Source organism: Aulonocara sp. 'chitande type north' Nkhata Bay, linkage group LG10 (assembly GCF_057382095.1).
Source record: "Aulonocara sp. 'chitande type north' Nkhata Bay isolate Kocher_YH1m ecotype deep benthic linkage group LG10, A_spYH_male_GT1.1, whole genome shotgun sequence".
NCBI lineage: Eukaryota > Metazoa > Chordata > Actinopteri > Cichliformes > Cichlidae > Aulonocara > Aulonocara sp. 'chitande type north' Nkhata Bay.
In genome coordinates, this window is record NC_141353.1 from 14,530,913 (window position 1) to 14,544,792 (window position 13,880).

The 13,880-nt window shown below is 39.1% G+C and overlaps 2 protein-coding genes across 3 annotated transcripts; both read left to right on the forward strand.

Annotated features, from left to right (window-relative positions):
• The first annotated feature begins 1,730 nt into the window (after positions 1–1,730).
• On the forward strand, positions 1,731–5,462 carry thy1 (Thy-1 cell surface antigen). 2 transcript variants are annotated; one of them, XM_086307454.1, is made up of 4 exons: positions 1,731–1,788; positions 2,275–2,318; positions 2,404–2,727; positions 2,864–5,462. In XM_086307454.1, the coding sequence occupies exons 1-4, from the start codon at positions 1,775–1,777 to the stop codon at positions 2,968–2,970; spliced, it is 489 nt and encodes a 162-aa protein (XP_086163580.1). In that variant the 5' UTR covers positions 1,731–1,774; the 3' UTR covers positions 2,971–5,462. The 2 variants fall into 2 exon arrangements, with proteins under 2 accessions (XP_086163580.1, XP_086163581.1); XM_086307455.1 differs by having other exon boundaries at positions 1,780–1,788; positions 2,452–2,727.
• A 747-nt stretch (positions 5,463–6,209) lies between these two features.
• On the forward strand, positions 6,210–12,756 carry f11r.1 (F11 receptor, tandem duplicate 1). Its single transcript, XM_086308458.1, has 10 exons — positions 6,210–6,508; positions 9,911–9,970; positions 10,315–10,431; positions 10,996–11,145; positions 11,239–11,441; positions 11,532–11,634; positions 11,753–11,860; positions 12,023–12,035; positions 12,167–12,221; positions 12,586–12,756. Exons 1-10 carry the CDS (start codon positions 6,457–6,459, stop codon positions 12,619–12,621), a joined length of 897 nt encoding a protein of 298 aa, XP_086164584.1. The 5' UTR covers positions 6,210–6,456; the 3' UTR covers positions 12,622–12,756.
• Positions 12,757–13,880: the final 1,124 nt, after the last annotated feature.

Consider the following 13,880-nt stretch of genomic DNA (forward strand, 5'->3'; position numbering starts at 1 on the left):
TGAAGTGACTGGTGAGCATATACAAAACATTTAAAAATAAAAAAGGAAAACGAGGTAGTTTTTCATATATGGACATTACATTTTTAGATATAAATGTGACATTTAACAGAGACAGATGTATGTAGCCTATCCACTGTCACACACCTGCATTCAAAGTTTACTTTGGGGTCGCTGTAGCTCAGGAGGCAGAGCAGGTTATCCACTATTTGTAAGGCTGAATAGAAAGCACTTAAGCATAGAAAGTGTTTGTATGAATAAGTGTGAATGGGTGAATTAGGCATGTTGTATAAAGTCCTTTGAGTTCTATATAAGAGCCAGTTCATTTACCATTTTAGTTTCTTCCTTTCTTTCCTTGGAAAGGATAACACACAATACACATTTGACCCAGGAGGCATACCTCTGTACACCAAGAACAATAATGCTAAGTTTCCTAAAGTGGAAGAGAGATACCAGAAGCATGTATCATATTCTGCATAACATAAAACTGTTATTTAGTAACAATTTCTTGATGATAATATAATACTAGCTATATGGTATGGCAACAGTAAAGGAGGAAAATACTTATTGGAAAAGAACAGGCGAGGGCTCGTCTTTCATCTGCAGTGTATTAGCAGCAGAGGACCAGCAGGGTTCACAGCTACAGAGTCTCTAATGAATACTTTTGGCATGCGGGGATCATCACAGCCTGCACTCTCAGCTATTTATATTCGAAAAGGAGAAGACAATAAGAAAATGCAAGAAAACATAGCATCAGAATATTAAAAGGGAGGAGAGTAGCAGGCATCCTCTGCTATCAGAGACTGCTGAGGGTTGTGCCTTTCAGAGACCTCTGCAACACTTCTGTCAGGGAGACTGCTTCAGCATGGCAGCTGTTCAGGAAGGATCTTGATGAAGTGGATAAGCAGTGTGATGAGGATGCAGGGAACTTTAACAAAATCTGGACGGTGTTGAGGATTTTAGACAGTATAAGATGATGTTGGACGTTAGATACAATTTTTACAACCCCCCACCTGATTAAAGTGTTACCATTAAAAGTGTTTTGAAAAAGTAGGTGTGTAGTATCATATTTATGGCAGCAATTCAGCTTTACATGATATGGGTCTTTACCAGATTTAACTTAGTCCACAGTGCGGTTGTAGGAGTGGAAGCTGTGGTCTCTTGTTTGGTTTTTAAAAGCTTCTTCTTTCCACTTCCAATAATGTTTGCAGATTTATCCTCCCACATGATTCGCTATCAGGTTAATTAAATGACTGCTGATAAAGTATCAGCAGAAAGCTACTATATGATCCTGTCATCAGCCTCGTGATCTCGTGGTTTCTGTCTCCTTTTCTTCGTAAACGAATCTCCACATCTCTGTGTTTAAAATTCATGTTGGTGAAAGTAGCAGAGAAACTGCTGACACACATAGCGCTTGCACATATTGAGTAGATCAGCTGCGGAGGTGTGCCAGCTAATCAAATCCTCGTCACCACGTATCCCTTCTCATTCATCTGCCTCCTTCATTCTTTTCAGAATGAAACCAGAGGTTTGTGTACTGACACGTGATCCTCCGTCCTCTGGTAAAACAGCCTGAAAATCAATAGAAAACCGTACACAGTCCTAAGAAATGTCCCCAAAGTCCACCGGAGCAGCATTTTCTCCCCCTCCCCTCTCTGTGTCCCCCCCTCCACTCCCTTCCTCGCGCCCTCCCTCTCTCCCCTGCTTCTTCTATAAGCCGACCTCTACTGTATCTACCCCCAGCATCACACTGCAGAGCACTGAGGAAGACTCAAAAATGCATCAGAGAAGGTGAGAGGGATTCATGCGCTATGTTTGTGCATGCTGTTTAATCTGAATGCATTTCTGTCATTCGGTTATTGTGGATGAAGTATATGGTCCAGCTGCTCCAAAGCAAATGTTTGAATGCAGGAAAGGGTTGGTTTGCATCAAGCAAATAAAATGAAGTGCTTAGTCTATTCTTTCTACATATCGAGGACGTGAATAATTAGCTGGTATCCTCTAAAGAGGTTAAGCACGGAAATGTGTCAGTAAAGTTTGTACTTCGATTCTTTGCATTGTGAACCGTGAGGCTGGATTGTGATCGATTGTGTAGCGTTAAGGGTACAGCGACTTTTCTGTGGTTTAGCACAGAGCAGCAGAAGTGTGATGTTCATGTCTCCGAAGTGACTTGACTCCACTCTTTACAGCTGACTCAGATTTATTTGGAATCCAGCTAATGTCGAGACAAACACAATAAAAAACTCTTAACTTCCTCTTTTTTGTTTTGTTTTTTAGGAACCTCGGGAGAATGTCTTTGTTTACCACCATATTACTCTTTGGTAAGACACGCATCCTCACGTGAGCAACCCCAAATGTATACGTTTGTGTTCTTAATTCGGATCATCTCTTCCTGCTTCATTATAGGCTTTGCATCTGCTCAGAAGGTGATTCAGTTGTCCTACTGCTCTATAGACGAGGACCACCTCAGGATGGACTGCAAATACTCACTTCCTTCTGAGTCATCAGAAGTCTTTTGCAAGTACACGCACGGTGAACGCCTCTTCGACACCACTGACCCATCGGAGGAGCAGCACGCCCCCTTCAAGAAACGTGCCAAAGCCCGCATCTTCCCAGGCAACATCTGTCGCCTGCTGTATAAGAACCTGCCCAACGGCAAGTCCACCTTCACCTGCAACATCAAAGTGGGCGACTCGGCCCCTGTGACCAAAACTTCGGTAGTCGAGAAGAGTAAGATGCTTATCCTCATGCTCGTTTGACCCATATGTGCACTTCCTGTTATTTTTACAAATAAGAATAGAACATGTGAGCTTGACAAACAAAACGCGCGTCCTTGTGAACCTGTGTTGCTTTTTTCTTATCGCAGAGCTCCTCCTCCCCTGTTCTGCATGGAGTGTCCTATTACAAAGCTGCAGTGGCCTACTGTTGACCTTGATGACCTTTCCCATGCTGCTGGAAATTCACTGGCTGTGAAGAAGGCGCCAAACTGCTGCATATCTTAACACTGCAACCATAACCATCTGGTCACTGATGCTGTACTCCCCCGAAGTTGCGTGTATGCACAAAGTGCAATAAGTTAAACTGAATGTACTCACAGTATATATTTGGTATGTCACACACTTGCACACTTGGCATTATGCACTCAATACTAAGCACACATACTGCTGCATATACACTATACTCTAAACTAATATTAGCTCTAAGCTATAAGTTACCTGTTGTATCTGGCAGACTTTCAGTAGGGTTAATGAGAAAAAAAGCATGATTTAAAATTGAAATCCTAGATTCTGCAGTGCTCACTATCTAGATTCTATCATTGTAGCAGATGTAGTCAAAGATATTGACAGATTGCTTCTTTAATAAGACAAAAACTGTCTGATTTAGAGGGTTTTTAAGAAGGGATGGAAACTAGTTTTGCTGTTCCATCTAATGAGTGAAATCTTCACAGCTCTAAAGTGCAACGCTGCACTCTCCAATGTGAATTATTGCTGAGTCACGTCGCTCGTTAAGGTAAGCAATCTATTTTGCCTGACTGAAATCTGTCCCTAGTGTCTCCTCCTGGCTGTCAAAAAATGACAGCAGATGGCAGTGACCTTGTGCTGCACAGGCCCACTAACGGGAGACCGTGCTGTGTATTTGTCAATAGAAATTGGATGGAGCAATGAAGATAGCTGACAGGGTTTTAATGTAAGCTTCAAATGATGTTTTGACTTACTATTGCATGCAATCAAGTTTCTCTATTCTATCGTGTTCTATTCTATTCTGAGGAGAGGATCAATAGTCTGTATCAAGTCCCTCAACTACAGTTGCAAAGACACCCAAACACAGTTTTTTTTAAATTTTGCCTTTCACGTGTGCCTAAAACACATAAGCCATGTTTGGCTGAGGCTTATTTAGTACATGTTTGAAACTATAAGCTAAGTCAGATACTCAGTCTTTATGAATTTATGAATTTACATTAAAAATTCTTTCACTGGTGCAGTGTTTTCTCCTGAGGTCAGCCTGTTCTGATGGCTGTTTCCAGCAGGATAACGCACCATGTCACAAAGCTCAGATCATCTCAGTCTGGCTCCTTTAACATGACAATGAGTTTACAGGATTCAAATGACCTCCACAGTCATCAGATCTCAGTGTCATCGGCAGCTGTGGGATGTGGTGGAGCAAGAGAGTTGCATCATGGATGTTCAGCCAGCAGTTTGTGCCAATACGGACCAAAATCTCAGAGGAACGTTTCCAGCACCTTGTTGAATCTGTGACATTAAGAACTGAAGCGATTCTGGAAACAAAAGGGGGTCCAGTCAAGTAGTAGAAAGGTGTATCTAATTAAGTAGCCAGTGAGTGTATACAGTGTCTGGTATTTCATACTATACTAAAGGCGCATATCCTTTGGCTGAGCCAAGTGAGTCAAATTGTATTTGAAGGTGTTGAAAAGCAACAGTGAAAGAGAAGGAAAAGAATATCTCGTTTCTATAAAAATCTGTGACTGACAGGATCTGTTTTGAAATTGCATCCTTTAACTGAAAATGAATGAATAATAAAATGAATGAATAAAATTCACACTTGAGTTCAGCTTCTGGAAAGTAGTCCTTGTAAACAAGAAATACAGTCCAACTACCATTTGAAAAAAATTATTTTACTGATTGTTTGTATTCTGCCAAAACAGGAAGATGATTAGTCTATAGTACTGGTACCCTGTATACAGAATAAAGAAATAATATGGATTTTCTTTTATAAAATACATTTTTTTATAAAGTTGTATCATTAAACTCTCTTTTAAATAGAAATAACGTTGTTAAAATGCACATATACATTTCATGATCACAAGTATGTGGTGTCTGTATGCCCACATACCTTTGGCTGCATGATGTCATTGTACACCGACAGGCAATTTTAAAAATGCGTCTTCCTACGATTGAGCAGAAGATCTGATAATATGTTATCGGCATGCGGTTAAACAGCAACATTTCCACTGAAGTGCCAAACGAACCGAGTAACTCCTGTCATCGTGTTGCCCAATCCCGTGTGCCTGTGAGCATTATTTGAACAATTACTCAGTAACATGCTGGCGTTGCGTAACAAAGCACGGTGTCATCTCGGGGTCCAAAGTACCGAATCATGTACTGATGAATCATTTGCACAGTTTTACTTTCCAGCACTTCTTGTGAACTTTATCTTACAAATAACAAGTGATAATATGACAAAGTTTTGAATATTATGATGCAAGAAACAGTCCATATCAGCCAGATGTGGGCTATATTTAAATCATGAATTAAATATTACTAATTGATTAAACATAAATTCCAATACAATTACTCATGCAGGGGAACTTGCCTTTAAAATGAGAGGAAATAAGAGACACACAAGCTAAAAATACAATCTGATTCATAGATTTTGAAAGGTGAAAACAGATGGCAGACAGAAAGTCAGGCAGCAGTTTGACTCTCATTGTTTGTCCAGATTGCAAAAGCAGTAAAACCAGGCTTACTGGAGGTGGTTTCATTGTTTGTTTGGTTCACATTTATCCACTTTGTTCTGTTTCTGTTTCAATAAGGATTCATTAGTTAATGTACCTAAAATAAACATGCATTTAAACACACATGCTTAAATATGTATTTTTTATATTGGTGTGTTTATTAGCAATTCTCTTTTTAATCTCTGTACATATGTTTAATAAGACAGATTGCTCTCTTAGGACTGAATTGTGCTGCATACAGCTCGGCTGTACCTTTAGTATAATGACAGCAAAGCTTGCGATTATAATGTTAAGCTATATCCCGATTAAAATGAAATGTAATGGTGCTAATAATAAACTTTATTTATGCAGGACTTTTCTTAACAAAGTTAAAACGTACTTCACATAAATGCATTAAGAAAAAAGGGGCCAAGAAGCACACACAAACATTAAAACAAGGTAAAAAAAATATAAGAATCTGTACGAATCTATTCAAACAGTGCCATCGAAAGTCTACTCTGTTCCTCACTTCTGACTCAGCTGGAAAACACCACGGCAGGACCTAACTGCAAGCGCTTGCATGGCCTACAAACACGCACATCAGTTTCACGCAGAACCCACACAGCTGAGAATGTGTGAGGGTTAAAAGACTGGAAATGTCTATAGTATTGACAAACTAGCCATTGCACATGCTTTCCTATCGGGGAGATGTAGTTTCTATTGGGCGTGTTCTAGTCAAACCTGTTTTTCTCCATCAGCCTCTGGGCGGCACCTGACAGGATCTTATTACCGGAAGTTAGGTGTTTGTAGTCACCTGCGCTGATTCTGTAGGTAACAAGAGGTGTTTACTCGAGCTGGAAACGTCGAAATAAGAGAAATAGGAGTCGGTGAAACGGAGACCATTCGTTCTTTATTCGACACAAAGAAGATTTTTGCGTACTTTCGGCTTGTTTTACTCGAGAATTTTTAAAGGAGAACGCCGTCGAATAATAAACAAGAAACCCGACATGACTGTGAGAGGAGTCCTTTGGCTGCTTTTGTTCTCTGGCGCAGCAATAGGTGAGAAAACTTGGGATTTCTTTTTAGTTATCTATTAATTTTTTTTAAATGTTTATTTATGTGCTGTTCTTTTAGTCTTTGTAGGCATTCAACAGTTGAAGCTCCGTGTTTTTTTTTTTGTTTTTTTTTTCACTTTTAAAGAAGATAGTAATCTTGTTTTGCAGTAGTTTTGCTAAACCGTAATTATAAGCTTAACGGTTCTTTAAAAATATGGGCAGGTTCAGTTACAACGCCCATGAAAGGCCATTTTGAATTATTACATGACTGGATGTCTGTGAAGGTTCTCAGTCATCGTAGTCAAAGGAGCTTGCAAAGAAAAGCGTCTGGACTTCTTTAAGTTGCTTGAAGACGTTTCACCTCTCATCCGAGAAGCTTCTTCAGTTCTAAGGTCAAATGGTGGAGAGTCCCAGATATAAACCTAGTGGGAGTGACCCCCCACAGAGGGACAAAAGGACCCCCTGATGATCCTCTAATCACCCGAGCCAAGGTGATTAGAGGAGTAAATAGCAGCTCTTTGATGAATTACATTTGATTGAATATGGCCTCGCTAAACATCTTTACATTTGTGTAAAAGTAATCACCTTGGCTCAGGTGATTAGAGGATCATCAGGGAGTGTCAGACGAGTTCCTTTAAAACTTGTTCCACTTCTCAGGTACATTTGCTGTCAGGACTTCTCAGTATGTATGTACACTGAAACTCTAAAAGTATGCAAACAAGGAAGTCATGGTGTGTTCTTTCAGTTTGCACTCCTACCTCATCCATCCTACCTTTCCATCAAACTTATCTCGGTTGAGATTGCCTGTAAGAAATGCACACAGGCTTTAGGTTGGTCTGCTATGAAAACACATGCCAGCAGTGTATTTGTATCAATGTTAATCTGAAGTTTAGCTTTATTTTTATCAGCACCTTGAAAAAAAACGTGATGAATGCTCACAGAATGAATTTGCACTGAGTTAATAATTATCTGCCTTCTGCTGTAGTTGAAGCTTCTCTGTGCTACCTAAGCTTAGCAGACAGGGCAGTGGTTAATCATGTAACTCTAAAGTAATGGCAGCTGTGCAGTGTAATGTGGAGTGGGGCAACAGATGGACATGTGGTGTGACAGAGAAGCTTTTTACTGGCTGCATTAATGATTTAGTGTCCCCGAAGCTCCGCTGACGTGCCTGAAAAGACCCAGTTTCACCCAGAGAGCTGATAGTTTCACCGGAAGCTTCCTGGTTCAGCAGACAGGAATGAGCCACTTTTGTTTTGATGTTTTGCTTGACCACTCCCTGAAAGCTTCTGAGCATGCTCCAAGTGTTTAGGCAAAGGGTGTGTTTTTCAATCCTCAGTGCTGTATGCCTGATTATTTACATAATGGAAGATTGTGGTCTACTGGGAATACCTTATAATTTTCCTGGTAATACAGAGGGAGGACTTGGGTTTTCTGATCGTGGCCGTCAGCCTAGAATGATTATTTTAGTTTATTTAAATGAATGAAAACCTTCGATTGATTTTTAGACACCATTAGGTCTCTTTTGTTAAACAAAGTACAAAAAAAAATTAACTTTGAAATGATGTTACCTTTTGAAGCCTGAGTAATAAAATCTCCTCCTGGCGTCTCTTCACCTATTCCTGCATGCCATGTTTGTGGAGTGTTAAAACTGGGTTTATTAAAACCCAATTTTCAAAGCAGCTTAAGCAGAGCACTATCTGTGCATGTGTGTAGGGTTTTTTTTCTTTTCTTTTTTTAATCTGCTTTTTGTGTTCAGCAAATGGTTGGCACAAACTTCCTACTCACGCCATGCTTCACTTTTCAGACAGGTTAGACCAGCGGTCCCCAACCCCCAGGCCTCGGACCGGTATCGGTCCATGAGTCATTTGGTACCGGGCCGAGAGTTGACGATCAGGTGTGAAATGTATGGTTTTCAGGGTTTTTATCGGTTTTCAGCGTTATTTTGTTATCGTTTTTATCGTTTACTCGGTTTTCCTGGGTCTTTTCACGTGTGTTATAAATAAATCTTCTTTTTTTCGGTACCAGTACTAGTTTTATTGTGTTGTGTTTATCCGCAACACCTTAAAGGCCGGTCCGTGAAAATATTGTCGGGCATAAACCGGTCCGTGGTGCAAAAAAGTTTGGGGACCGCTGGGTTAGATTACACAGAGTACATTGAGTACACAATGAGTATTTTTAAACCCAAAAGGTTCCTATCCTGCAGGGCCTATTGTTAGTGTGTGTTATCAATAAGCTTTTTTTAATTTTTCTTTTATAAACCATTATGGGGTCTGTGTGTGTCCAAGTAAATGGTAAGGATATTGCTTATAGGTTTATTCAGTAAGCTTATTGTATTTTATACACTGGCTTATTTTAATATTATGTTGTTGTCTCTTTTGGTCATGTATATATGTATTTTTTTTATTTACACTGACAGTGCACATGTAATGAAACGTGTATAAATTACATTTGCGTTTCAAGAGTGCTTGGCCCGTATGCAGCCATACACACAAGCAGCATATAGACAAAAGTATAGAGCCACCTGTATATTACGCATACAAGAGCTGCTTAGTTGTGGAAACCTATGCTGTAAAGCTCCTGGTGCACTTTTTTTTTTTTTTTTTTTGTGTGTGCTGATATTAATGCTAGAGGTGGTTTGGATCGCTGGTGACTCAGTAACTGCTTCCACACAGTAATAATAGCACTTACAGCTGATCATGGAACCAGGGGCACCTCCAGAATGTTTTCATAGGCGTGGCCATACGGGGGCCACTAAAAATATTCGGGTGACACAACAAAAAACAGAATTTCCGGTTTTATTATGCTTTGGTCAAATATAGGTTACCTGGAAAATATAGCAAAAAAAAAGAAAGAAAATAAGTTGATATCACTAAAAATATGAAAACCAAACAAGATTTGATGACTATCATCCTTAGGCCCCCAAGTTATTGTTTCTGTTACGAGTTAGTAACATTAGTTTATGTTAGTTAACTATTGGCTGCGACCGACCAACCAACCTGATGATGAAATGTTCCGTGCTGACAGAAGATGACGCTAAACATGTTTTTAAAAATTTTACTTTAACCACTTCTTTCTTAAATAAGCTTCACAGACAGAGTTGCATCCATGTCAGCTTTTATGAACAGGGCTCCATGAAGTAAATTAGTCATGTATCGCTACATGTCCACTTCAACACTTGTACCGATCACTCATATCAAACCTTCCATTACACAAGTTATGCTTTCCCTGTTTTGTAGTTTATTTCAGAGACAAAGAATGGTAGCTCTATCATGACCGTGCATTCACTTGCATTATATTCCTTTAGGCTACAAGCCGGTTCGCTTAAAGGAAGTGAGTATTTTGGACTTGACACTTGATGCTGAGTGTTCTATTTATTTACTTGTTTTATTTTAATCTGTGTGTCTAGGTGTAAGTGGATATTCGGTCACTACTTCAAATGCAAATGTACGAGCGGAAGAGAACACAGGTGAGTTTTAAAACAAAATTTTGAATACCATACCACCTTTATTTATAAAGCACTTTAAAATAAACCAGGGTTCACAAAGTGCTGTTCATGTAAAAAATAGCATAAACAGAAAATGAAATCAAACATGTTAAAAATAGAGAATTTAAAAAAACAAAACAAAAAATGGGATTGTGAATGATTACCCAGGAAAATTGCAAACTGTCTATGATGTGTCTGCTAAAATCACAGATTCAGAGGTTTTCAAGATGAAGTCATATAATAAGACAAAACTGCATTTAAATAATAGACTGCAGAATTATGCAGGTTAATGGTGTCACCACACAAATTTCCCTCTCTCTTTCCAGATGTGGATTTGACATGCTCATTTTCAGGAGACTTTGGTTCAAACATTTTACTTAGATGGAAGTTTAAGGACCGAAAAGGCTCTCAGGTGTTTGTGGTTCACGATGGGAAACCAACAGGTAAGTTTGACGTTTCTTTCTTTTAACTGACACTTTAATTAGTTTAACTAAAAAACAAAAACACATGATGCATGTGAAATAAAACCACAATTTTCCAAAAATTCTATTTTGATGTCACTGTTGACAAAATTCGGTGAATGTAATATCATCAATATCAGTCACGGTGATCACATTGGTGCCTGTCATGGTCCGTTTTATTTGACAGATCCAGATTTAGATTAAAAGAAAAAACTAGTTCTGTCAGCATTAATCTCGTTAAAATGACGTTAACGCCAAAACTGCATTAACGCGGAAAATCTCTGTTAGCGAGTTACCGCGGATCGCCCCATGCGTGGGGCTGCACGGCGTTAACGAGCTAACTGCACTAACACGTTGATGAGCTAACGGCGCTCGCCGAGTTAATGCAGTTATGGCGTTAACGTCATTTTAATTAGATTAACACTGACAACACTAGAAAAAACCTTTTTCTGTGACCAACCAAATAACCTGTCCTGAAACCCATCTGCTGAATGTGGTGTCTGAATACTTCCATGCTGGTTACGTAATGCTGCGTTTCTTCCACAGCGCCGTATGCTGACCGTTTGAATGTGTATGGTGGTAGCAATCTGAGATTCTCCAAAGTCACTCGTAAAGATACTGGAGTGTACACCTGTGAGATAACCAGCGCTGACAAAACCCAAGTTGGGGAAACAGAGGTGACTCTGACTGTTCTGGGTAAGACTATATATCACATTTACTTGCTGTAATGAAGACGTATGTTGCCATTTATAAGTGGTCCAGATAAAAACTAAACATTTTGTCCTACAGTGCCTCCATCTGTGCCATTTTGTAAAGTCCCCTCATCGGTAACAACGGGCAGCACAGCCATCCTGTATTGCACTGATGAAAGTGCTTCACCGCGCCCCACATTCAAGTGGTACAAAAACAACGTTCTTCTGCCTGATAACCCTAGTAACGTTGCTGGCTTCAAAAACGCCACCTACAAGTTGAATTCAACCAGTGGCGAACTGGTAAGCTTTAGCTAGTTACATGTGTAACCTTTACTATGACTGATATGGTGTGTTGGCCTTTAAGTTTAAAATATACCTGTGTGGCCACAGAAATTTCCTGCTGCAGCCAAGACTGATACAGCTGACTACTACTGTGAGTCTGTCAATGATGCTGGCCCTGCTCAGAAATGTAGAGCTATGAAGATGGAAGTTCGTAAGTTCCTTTCACACTTTAAACTCCACAAAATGCTTTCGCCTGAGCCATTTCTTCCTTACCTCACAAAGAAAGTGTGCTGGTTCACCTTATTATGTTTCCCTGTGTTTTCTTCAAGGCGACCTAAACACCGGAGGAATTGTCGCTGGTGTAATAGTGGCTCTGCTGCTTGTGGCCCTACTGATATTTGCCGTTTGGTTTGCCAAAAAGAAAGGATATCTGCCTGGTTAGTTTTCCACATTATATTCAAATCAGACTTTTACCGTCCTCATTGTTCTGACGATGATCAGCGAAAAGTTAGTTTGTTGATTCAGGCAGGCAGAGGTCTAAAAAGTGTATCTGTAAGAAGTACTCTGTGCTGATGTTGTTTCCTTTCTTCCTATTACAGCAAAGAAAGAAAGGTAAGTGCATATTTCTATGCATTTAAATGTTACTTAACATTAGTGCCTTTGGTTTAATAATGTAAAAATGATAGCGATCTATATTTGGTGATGTCAATACTGGGTTTTTCCCCCCCTCATTTTTCTTGCAGCAGTTCAAAGATGAACCAGTCTTACCAAGCAGCACCTAGTGGTGGTGGTGATGATGTAAGTACAACGTTGCCTTTTATTCCACTAGCGGATTCATTGTTATAATAAGTACTTCTAGCTCTCGTTATAATGAAGTGTGCTTGGTATATTTGAACTTTGAAATTGCCAGAAAATTGAATTTTTTTAAAAATTGGAGTGTTACTTGAACCTTCTAAGCTAAACTAAATATCAGTTTGCTTTATCGAAGGTTAAATTTTACATCTGGTATTTTTTTTTTTTTTTGTGCAACTAGTCGGCATAAACTAACTCATGTGTCACATGTGATACACTTTGCATACAGGGCTAAAACATGGTATCTGTGCAAAAATGGATGAAGCAGAGCTTTATTTTGATTGTGTTGTTTGATATGCTTGTTTCTCAGGCGGATTTCACACAGAAGTCATCATTTGTGGTATAGTGTACGAGCAGCAGTGGCGACAGCAAGCGCTCTGAGCGAGATGTCTCTTAAGTGTGTGGTTTTCCAGGAGTTTGAAAGTTTGTACAATGCAGTTTTTATAGACCATTGCAATATATATATATATATATATATATATATATATATATATATATATATATATATATATATATATATATATATTTTTTTTTTTTTTTTTTTTAACCTGAGCCAGCTACAGTAGTCTGTCAAATGCATCAACACGTGAGGTTCATGCAGCAACACCCTACAGGAAATAAGGAAATAGATAACTAATGAACCTTGTACTGTATCTATCTTTACTGAAATGAACTGTGGCCACTAGTGACCTATTTTCAGCAGAGACCAATTTTCTGCTCCTCACCGATGTGTGCTTTTCTGTGTGCTTTTTATCTTCTGTCTTATGAAGAACAAGATTTTAAAGATATGCGCTTACTTGTGAAAACAAGGTTAATTAGAGTACCCCTACACCACTACCAGCAGCAGTAAATGAATAAATATATTTATTTGTTATCTTTACATTGAGGACAGATGTATATTGCTGCATTTATTATATTTGCTGTCCCATCACATTCATTTCCGCTAGCACAACTCTCTTATCGGTCTTTGTGGGTTAGCTGAAATGTTAACAGAGCCTCAATATCACGGCCACGTTTTTAAAGGTGTTTCATTTTTTTGTTTTTCCTGCTTTTGTTTTTTTTTGTTTTTTTAATTTCTTCTTTTTCCAACCACAGATCTGATGTAATGTACATGATAATTTTTTTTCTCTTTCTTTGTAAATAAAACTAATTTTAAAATTTGGATAGCTTCTTGGGATTAAATGGTCACTCTTATACCCCTTTCACTGCAGGAAAATGGTTCAATACTGTTTCCAAATTCACATAATGACTTCAGTTTATTTTAGAGGGTATGTGTCTGCGTCTGTGCGCCTTTGGCAACTAAAGTCATGAACTGCTACATTCCGTGTGATGTTTGTGTGTGTGTGTGTGTGCGTGTGAGTGTGAGTGTGAGAGAATATGCCTTTCCTGCTTAGTAAAAAGGCTTCCACTTATTTGGCAGAGAGCCTGTTTAGGAAGGGTGAGACTTAATGCTGAGAGTGCGCAACCCTGAAGCAGTATTAGCAGTAAGCTAGCACACCCACCGATTTCACCATGATTCACACTGGAAAAACTTAACATCCATTTTATTCCAACAAGGGACCGACTGTCAGGTCCCAACCAGTTTATTTTTGGCTAGAATGCTCT

Bases quoted from the DNA above. Each gene is read 5' to 3' on its own strand.
- thy1 (XM_086307454.1), top strand. The intron at 2,319-2,403 runs GTAAGACACGCA...GCTTCATTATAG, and splicing joins TACCACCATATTACTCTTTG to GCTTTGCATCTGCTCAGAAG. The intron at 2,728-2,863 runs GTAAGATGCTTA...TTCTTATCGCAG, and splicing joins AACTTCGGTAGTCGAGAAGA to AGCTCCTCCTCCCCTGTTCT.
- f11r.1 (XM_086308458.1), top strand. From the start codon at position 6,457: ATGACTGTGAGAGGAGTCCTTTGGCTGCTTTTGTTCTCTGGCGCAGCA. The intron at 11,635-11,752 runs GTAAGTTCCTTT...GTTTTCTTCAAG, and splicing joins AGCTATGAAGATGGAAGTTC to GCGACCTAAACACCGGAGGA. The intron at 12,222-12,585 runs GTAAGTACAACG...CTTGTTTCTCAG, and splicing joins CTAGTGGTGGTGGTGATGAT to GCGGATTTCACACAGAAGTC.